Here is a 9,767-nt window from a genome sequence, read left to right on the forward strand (position 1 = left end):
CCAGTTAACTTCATTTCTTTTAACTTTAGTTTTAGTGGCAAAGCGGAGAAATTAATGATGGTCAGTACAGTGCTTTGAGACTCTGAAACTACAGTTAGAGATTGGAGGTTATGAAAAATCCAAAAATAGAAGAAATCAGAAATGACCAGTCCTGAGGAAGAATAAATATACCTTGTTAGTTGGCAGCATGATTTTATCACGGTTCACTTTTCCTTGTTTGTACCATAGGCATGAAATAATAACCCTTACCTCAAAGGTTTGTTGCAAGATAAAATAATCCATAAAAACTCAAACTAATATTAGCCTATGTTTATTATTGCCATTACTGTAGGTATTATTTTCCACTCATGGTTATTACTGGCCTTAGGATTAGTCTCCCAGCTACTGGTTTTGCCATCCTCCATACTGTTCAGATTGCTCTTTCAAAAGTACAAATTGCATGGTACTGTCCTGCTGAAAATCCTCAGTGGCTCCCCATTTGGCTAAACTCAAAACGATGGGGAATAGTGTATTCGGCCCTTGATAATTTAACTCCTACCTCTGTCACCACTTCAACCCACCTCTCAATCTTTTGTTTCTAAGGAGATGTTTGCAGTTCCTTAAGCAAATATCAGGCCTGTTTTTCTTTCTTGCCTCTCCCTTTTCCCGAAGCTCTTCTCTCTGCCTGAAATGACCTTTTCTGGTGTTTCTCGCCAACATCGGAATTTTGAAAGATTGTTTTATCGTCATCTAGCTTCCAGTATTGTTGAGAAGTCCAAAATCACTCTATTCTTTTTTTTTTTTTAAACCACTCTATTCTTAATTCTTTGCATGTGACCCATTTTCTCTCTGGAAACTTAGAATTTTTGCCAATGTACTGAAATTTTATAGTTACGTGCTTTTGTATGTTATTCACTGTTTTGATCACTTGGGTACTTTGAACCTGGAAACCCAAGCTCTTCAATTATGGGAAATTATCCTGAATTATTTAATAACTTCCTACCCTCAGTTTTCTCTCTTCTCCAGTTCTTTTACAAAAAATCTAATATTAAATATATTCTAACTTTTTCATTTTTCTTCTTTTCCATTCTTTGCTCCGTAAAGATTTATCACTATTTCCTGATCTGTCTACTGGGTTTTTCATTTCTGGTATACTTATAATTTCTAAACTGAGTTTTTCTTTATAGTTACGTCTCCTTGTTTCTTAGATGCAGTCTTCTCTCAGTAAAGACCATAGTGGCAATTTTCATTTGCCACCATAGTCTTCTTCCTTCAAGCTGTTTTTTGTCCTGCTTGTTTATTTGGCATAAATGTTTATGTACATAATTATAACCAGAAAAAAAAAAACACGAGTGAAAAAATTATAGGGCATGTAGAATTACAGCTCTTTTCCCAATATTTAAAGCATTTCTTCCTATGCTGGAAGTAAAATATGAAGATACAGTAGGCTGAGTGTTTTAGGACATAATTTTGAATAAAGTTTGCTGCCTAGAATGAGTTGGAAATGGCTTTACATGCTCTGTGGCATGTGATGCTTGTTCCCCAAGACAAAGAATTTAGTAAACCACTTAAGGAATACTCAGAGCTTGAGCTTGGGTCTATAAACATGAAAATTTAATCTCTAGCGCTGGCAATGGGAATAATTATATAAATATAATGTCATATTTTGAGCAATAGAATTATCACTACCAATGCGTGTCAAGGGCTGTAATTTAAGTGCAAAGGAGGGAAAGAAATACATTTCTTTAACTATTATGTGTCAGTGTACTAGTTGCTTTATATTTATCTATTTGAACTAGTATGAAATGATAAAATTTTTCCCACAAATGATCTTTGCTGTTTTGTTTTATTACCTCAATTGTAGTATGTCTCCTTCACTTTTGTATCTAGCGCCCAATACAGTGTCTGATTAATATCCAGCACTCAGAAAATGTTGAATGCATGAAAAAGAAGAGGAGTCGTGGCTTCATACACTCTTCTGTATAAAGGGGAGGAGGTAAATCTAGGTTGCAATGTGGGTACCCTGAACGTAATTATGTTTGTGTAATTTAGTAGGAGTAGATATCAATGTAACTTGCAGGTAGTGCAATAATCCAAAAGAGTAATACCATTTTACCTCGATAAAGGTAGAAGATAGGGCACTCTCATGCCCCCACCCAGCTTATTTCCCCGCTAAAGGTCCTCTCCTGGTGAAGCATGAGCCTCTAAAGCCAATCAGCGGGATGGCAGGTTGGGGACTAGCCAATCATCTCGGAGAGGTGCTAATCCCCGCTTCCGGTGGTCAGCCCCTCACGCTTCGGTGCTGCGGGGGTGCAACACACCCCTTCCTCGGCAACGTAGGCGCAGCTGGTCACTTTTGCTGCGGCCGTGTTCACAGAGCGCGGAGTCAGAATCAGGTAAGCTCTCCAGGAGTAAATTACATCTCCCCATTGCGGTCCGCCTCCGATCCGGGGTGAATGGCGGACGCGGAGGAGCAAATGCACTGTGGAACTTGAGTGAGGGATCGTGTTGCGGCATGAACGTACTTCGTGGTCTGGGGAAGCAACCACGGCAACCTTTTGTTTCAGGGAATGTTCGGACTGATTCGCAATATGGAGGTTCTTGGGGTCGGCCGGCGGCGACCAGTCTTGGAGACCAAAGCTGGGGAGCGGGTAGCAATTTCATGGGGTCTTAAAGTGCCCCCTGACCGTTGCGGGTTGGCATAGAGCTCCCGGATCGCTACCAGTCCCTCGGCACTCAGCGGCGTTGTACATAGAAACCGTTGCTACGGCTGGAGGCTGTCGTTTTCTTTCGGCCTCCGGCTGCAGGGGGCGCTCCGCTCTGCGGATATCGGAAAAATGCTTAGGTGGAAGATTCAAGGGGGAAGAAAACAGGTGTTCGCCTTACTAGTTCATCGCAGTTTTCACTGGAAGTATTACTGATAAGCCGAATAGGAAATGGATGTGGACCAGGATGATGGAGAAGAAATTAAATCCAACTAGGACCAAAGGTTTTCCTAATCAGGCAAATGCAAATATATATGGAAGAGTTCTCAATAGATGAAGTAAGGTATTGTATAACTTGTATTTTAGAATTTGAGAATTAATATTTAGTGGTCTTGAGAATGTGTATCCTAGACAAAAATAGAGAAAAATGGTAATTTTAGGAGAAATGTTAAAATAGTGTTCAAAATGAAATGCGTTTCCTTAGTTAAGAGATGTCTATCATTTCAAATGTTTTCCACTAAATTTTATTGAAATCATAAAATCTCAGGTGTTGCAAGAGACCTTCAATTTGAGATAATCTATTTTAATCCCATTAGGTGCTTAAATCTCTCCCATTAAAGACTTTCTAGCTCTTTGGAAAAATTCTCCTAAAGCAACCCATTCTATTCTGTGCAGCATCCATAATTTAGAAGTTCTGCCCTAGCTGGGGTGGCGCAGTGGATTGAGTGCCGGCCTGCGCACGGTAAGGTCACGGGCTTGATTCCGAGTGTAGGGCACATGCCTGGGTTAAGGGCCAGGTCCCTTGGTTGGGGGTGTGTGAGGAGCAACCAATCGATGTATCTCTTGCACATTACTGTTTCTCCCCACCTTCGCCTCTCTCTAAAAGTAAATAAATAAAAATCTTTGTTTTTTTTAAATGTCCTCTAGGTTGCATTCCTATAACTTACACTCTTAAACTTTTCCTTGTGCAAGGAGACATTCATCACAGTGGACCCTGCCCGTATGATGTGAAAACCACTATATCATTTCTTGGCTGTATCTCATCCAAATGCTGATGAACTGACACCTACAAGGTTGGGCACAAATAACACCCCTTTTTATGAGCTGGTAATCTATACCAAATATTTTATTACAGAATCATAAGCATGCAATGCTGTAACATAACAGTATCACACTCAAGCACACAATATGACATTTTAGGTGAAATGTTCAAATTACTGTCCATCTCATGCCAGACATTCACATACCCTACCAGCCACACTCAATTGCCGTACTTCTGCCAGACCCTATTTTCTATATCCAAGTTCAAGCCAGCAGGAATATGGAGGCAAAGCTGGAAGAGCACCCTTTTTTTCTGCAGAGGTTGGATATATGCCCAGGCTCCCAGAGAGCAGACATGCTGAAGGAAATACTTCAAATGAATTAGATCCATTGCTACTACTTAAAATTTGTCACCCAATATATTTTAGTGCTGTGATTTTTTTAAAAAAATCTTTGATAATTACAATAAAAAAATTTTTTGCAACATGTGGGTTTATATTTACACATCTTTATAATTTCTGTTTGTATAGACATGAAATAAAAGTTTTGCAGAACAGTGTTAACTAATTGTATGTTCTAAATATAAAACAGTGCTGATTGAAACTTACTAAATTGATTTCATGGGTTGCCACTTGCATTAAAGAACATGGATGGATATGATGATTAAGTATGTCGTCTGTAGCTGCCTACTGAGATTCAAATCCTCAATTCACTACTTATAGCTCTATGACTTTGAGCAGTTTAAATACTTGAAACGTCAAACTTCATTGTCTGTAAAATGGAAGTCATTATTAATATCCTCATGAGAGCTGATTTGGAGATTGGGATAATTCTGACACATAGTAATTTAGCTCCATAAATGTCTACTATTATTGCTGTTCTCTGCTTTTAAAAAAATACCTGCCTGATAAAGTAGGTAGGATCCTACCTGTAGGATGAAATGAGGTAATACATGTAAGAACTAGAGTGGTGCCTAGCACACATTAAAAACTGAGTGTGTTGCTGTTAGTATATCTATCATAATTAGCAGTGGTGGCATTAGAATGAAACTGTACAAGGCCTCCTTATTATCAATTCAATTCAGCAAGTGTTTCATAAGAGATATAAGGCACTACTTAAGTTAGTCCTGAAAATATGAAGATGAATAAATAAAGATCTCACAATCCAGAAGAGAAGAAAGAAACAATTAGAATGTGCTGTGTACTATGAGAGGTGTGTGCGGAGTGCCATTAGAACACAGATCTGGGAGATGTTCATTGATGGGAGTGGGCCATAGGGAATGCACAAGAGGGTGATGTTAAGGAGATTTACAAAAAGAATGTTATTTATGTTTGTGCTGAATCTCAAAGAATGGTTGGGATATTAACAAACAGCTAAAGTAGAAGCAGGTCATTCAAATCAACAGGAAAAGATATCCTAAAAAGCAGTTTGAGTACTAAAGCTAATTAGAATATGCCATCCCATAGCAGGCCATTTTTGGTATAATGATTATTTTGAGATGAAGAAATTAATCAACAGGAAGAACTCTGTCCTCTCCTTTTCTGCCTCAAAGGGCATAAATTTCCCTTTGTAAGGTTCTCCCTCCCACCTGTCCTGTACCAGGATGAGAACAACCCTAATCACTGTCAGGGACAGTCGGCACTGAGTGGAGTCCACATTAACAAATCTTACTAAAACAACCCTTTGATTAGTTTCTCTCATATATTTACTTTCTCTTAGAAGCCAAAAACCCTTTTCCTTTGTCCTAGTACTTCCCCACAATTTATCACTGTTTGTTAAAATGATATATAGACTACCAGGCTGAACAGTTTCTTTTGAGTTTTCACTTTTTTGTGAAGCATCCATGTGCATAAAATAAACCTTTTCTCCTGTTAATGTATATTTTGTCAGTTTAATTCATTAGGCCTCAGTTACTGAACTTAAACAGGTAGAATAAATGTTTGATTTTTTAGAAATCTCCTCCATAGCACCAAAACCTGCTTTGTCATTGTATTCAACATTGCTTAAGTGAAGAATAAGTAAGATAATCCATGATTGGTACATAGTAATTTAGCTCCATGAATGTTAGCCATTGTTATCAGAAAGAGTGAGTTTAAAATCAGTAGTCTTCCAACTTGGGAAAAAAACATTCCATCTCCTTTTCTATGGACATGAAAAATAATTATAGAAGTACCTAGATGGTTACTACTAAGCAAATTGAATATATGTGTGGATGTGTGTGTGTACATACTAGTATACTACTACTAGTATACTTACTAGTATGCTAGTAAGATTCATAACTGTTTTCCCATACTGTATTTCAGCCATGGCTGCCAAAGATTATCCATCACTGTGGAGCTTTGGAACAACAAAAACATTCAAAATCCCCGTTGAACACTTGGATTTCAAGTATATTGAAAAATGTTCAGATGTTAAACACTTGGAAAAAATTCTCTGTGTGCTTAGGTAAGCCTTTAATCTCAGCATGTCTCAGTTTGTCAATTTTAATTATATTGTTCTTCAGAAAGTTGAAGTTACATTAGAAACATTAGAGAAAATTTTCAGATGTTAAGATTGTTTGTTGTATTTGCCCATCTTAGGCTCCAAAATAGTTATTTTGATCCTCTGCTGAGTTTGGAGTGTTCTGCCTGGGTCTGCTCCCAGCATGCGACTTAGGCTAATTAGTATCAAGGAGAGCATTTTTCTTGCTTCCTCCGCATTGTCTAGGAAAACGTAGCTGTGAGAGTAGCCAGTAGGAGGTAAGGATAGCTCACCAGCCTACACGGATAAAGTTCTTTGGCACTCTCCCACTTACTGCCATCTGCCAACAAAGGTGGGTGACTCACTGCGAGCTGGTCACATGGAGGATGGTGGGGAGGCCAGGAGGTAGGACTGGAAGGTGGGGAGTCAAGGCCTTCTCTGGGTATAAACTCCATGGCGGTGATTCTTCAGTTTTAATATACACCGCATGTAGTTGTTAGAAATGCAAATCTGAGGGTCCCATTCCCAGAGATTCTGCTCCTGGGAGATCTGGGGTGGGGCCCAGGAACCTATGTTTTTAGCAAGTGCCTGGCTGATTGCCATACAGGTGGTCAAGGGAACCCACTTCAAGAAACACTGCCCTGTGCCACCTATTTTGGGTTTCTTGGGGGTTTCCCCCTGGAGAGTAGCCTGATACTGTGAAACAGTTGTGGAGCATAACCTGCTCCTTTCCAGGACATCAGTAGAGTTTCTTTTTTGCTCTGCTGTGGCTCCCTCTTCTTCCCCTAACCCCCTATCTTACTGCTGTGTCCTTTGCTTTTTCTCTCTTATCACCTTCATTGTCATGACCTCCCTAAGCACTTCTGCTTGTCCCCAGCCAGAGAGGATATAATAACCTCATCATTTCTGAAATGGAAATATGAACCATGCTGTTGGTTCTCCTTTTGCTTTTCGCAGTACTATGAGAACATTTTCATTTATATTTCATCAAGGACTGATAAACAAAATGAGAAGTTTGTGAGATGAAAGAGTTTGAAAGCCATAGTAATAATGTTGGTTCTAAGAAATTCTCTGAATGTCTTAATTAAATTATAATTGCATTGGAAAATAGGATTTATTTATATTTTTCTAAAAATTTCAGTGCGAACAGACTTACAAGAGAAGGGCAAAAGATTGATTTTCCTTTAAAAAATAAATAGACAAAACAAGTGTCTCCATTTAACTCTCTAAAAAAGGAATTCTGTTTATTGGGTGGTTGAATTTGGAGTTAGGTTGTTCTAAAGTGCGCCTCTGCCATTTTCTCCCTATGCCTTTGAAAAAAATGAAGCAAGGGGCTCCTCCTTGGAAAGGAAGTCCAAAGCCTCACTTTCTGCCTGTCTCTACTACTGAATTTCCATTTTTAAGTTTAAAATTACCTTATGTACAAAATGAACATTATGTGTGTAAAGAGGAGAGAAAGTGTTTATTCGGCTTGTAAAGCATGTGATGGAAATTTGTACCTTTGGAGCTCCTTTTTTTCTTTCACTGCACCTGGAAGGGGATTCAACACAAGAGATGCAACCACACATTGATGTTTCCCTCACATTCTCCCTTCCTTCCCCTCTCTTTGAAAATGAATAAATAAAATCTTTAAAAATAAATAAAGTAGTAACTCTAAAATTCTGAAATGTTTTAAAGGTCTGGCGAGGAAGGGTATTATCCTGAACTTACAGAATTTTGTGAAAAGCGCCTTACAGGATTGGCTCCTAAAAGTAGAGCTTTGAGGAAAGATAAACCTGCAGCAACAGCGTCCAGTTTCACAGCAGGAGAATGGGAAAAAATTGATGGTGATATAAAGGTATAGAGTAACACCAGTTTTTGTGACATTGCCATGATATATATATATATATATCTTAGCCAGAATTCTAGCTTTCTCTTTTGTCAGCGGAGGGTTTGTTATTGGTAATGACTTAGTACTGGTTGCTTCTGGCACCCAGGAGGACATTGTGAGTGTGCATGTGTATGTGTGTACACAGGTATGTATTATAAATGACCAAATAGTGTCCCATCCTGTGAAAGAACCATTTCAATCAGCTTCTATAAATAGTGCTATATAAACATGTTTGTTTATGATTTTTTTGTACTATTTGGGTATTTCCTTGATATAAATTATTGGAATTCAAATGGCTTGATCAAAAGATTTGAATACTTTTAAGGCTTTTTAAACATATTTCTATGTTTTCATAAAAGTTGTAACCTTGTACTCTCCCAACCATGTGTAAGAATACCCATTGTCAGGTACTCTTCACTGGATACTGTAACCATTTTTACATTTTTAAATCAATTAAATAGTTGAAAAAATGGTATTTTTTTATTACTAGCAAAGTTAAATTGTTTGCATTTATTTGTCATGTGAATTTTTTCTTTGGTTATTAATAGTCCATTTGTATCTTTACTGATTTCTTTTAATCAGCTTTATTGAGCTAGATGTAAATTTAAAAAATTAGCAATTTTATGGTATTCATTTTCCTGAGCTTTGACAAATGTGTTTGCTGTAGAATGATTGTATTCCCCCTAAAAGTTTCCTCGTGCCCTTCTGTGATCAGTGGGATTCCACACCCTGGCCCCTGGCAGCCACTGCTTTCTATCACTATAGATTTGCCTTTTGTAGACTTTCACATAAATATAATCATTCAGTCGGTTGTCTTTTTTGTCTGGCTTCTCTCACTTAGCATAATACTTTTGAGATTCATCCATGTTGTTGTATGTGTCTACAGTTTAGTCCTTTTAATTGCTAAGTAATATTGAGTTGTATGGATATCTCAGTTTATTTAGTCATTTACCAGTTGATGAACAAATGCCAAAATGTTTTCCACAGTAGCAATTCTGCCAGTAATGGATAAATATTCCAGCTGTTCTGCATCCTGGTCAGCAGTTAGTATTGTCAGTTTGTTAATTTTAGCTGTTTTATTAGGTATGTGGTGGTATCTCATTTTGGTTTTAATTTGCATTTTTCTAATGACTGATGAGGTGGAGTGGCTTTTCATGTGCTTATTTATCATCTACATATTTTCTTTCGTGAAATGTCTTTAAATTCTTTCCCATTTAAAAAATTGGATTGTGTTCTTATGGAGTTGTAAAATACATGTTTTTCATTAGACATATCTTTTGCAAATATTTTCTGATATTTTGTGTCTCGCCTTTTCATTTTGTACCATTATCTTTGGAAGAGCGAAAGTTTTAAATTTTGATGAAATCAGTTTTCCTTTTATAGTTTGTGCTTTTGTGTCCTATTCAAGAAATCTTTGTTTAAGTCAAGATTCCTATGTTTTCTCCTATAATTCTTCTAGAAAATTTGTACTTTTAACTCTTAAATTTAGGTTTATAATATCTTTTATTTTCTGGACTCACTCTCTCTCTCTCTCTCTCTGAGGTCTGTCTGGAAAAAGTCCAGTCATTGTTAATATAATGAGAATTGTTTGCGCAATATCAATGTAACCTGGCAGCCAGGACTGGAATGCTCATGCATGAACACCCATGGCTTCACTGTACTAGTCAGCGGGGGCAATAAACCATGTTGAATGAATATGTGTACTTTTCGGC

The 9,767-nt window shown here is 37.7% G+C and overlaps 1 protein-coding gene across 1 annotated transcript in view; it reads left to right on the plus strand.

Moving 5' to 3' along the window:
* The first annotated feature begins 6,030 nt into the window (after positions 1-6,030).
* SPAG1 (sperm associated antigen 1) overlaps positions 6,031-9,767 on the plus strand; it is a 46,258-nt gene continuing 42,521 nt past the window's right edge. Inside the window, exons 1-2 of the mRNA XM_054590063.1 lie at positions 6,031-6,170; positions 7,863-8,022. Coding sequence (XP_054446038.1) covers positions 6,031-6,170; positions 7,863-8,022 — 300 coding nt within the window. The remainder of the gene's footprint in view (positions 6,171-7,862; positions 8,023-9,767) is intronic.

Source organism: Pteronotus mesoamericanus, unplaced genomic scaffold, assembly GCF_021234165.1.
Source record: "Pteronotus mesoamericanus isolate MK-2021 breed Mesoamerican mustached bat unplaced genomic scaffold, CSHL_Meso_final scaffold_174, whole genome shotgun sequence".
Taxonomy (NCBI): domain Eukaryota; kingdom Metazoa; phylum Chordata; class Mammalia; order Chiroptera; family Mormoopidae; genus Pteronotus; species Pteronotus mesoamericanus.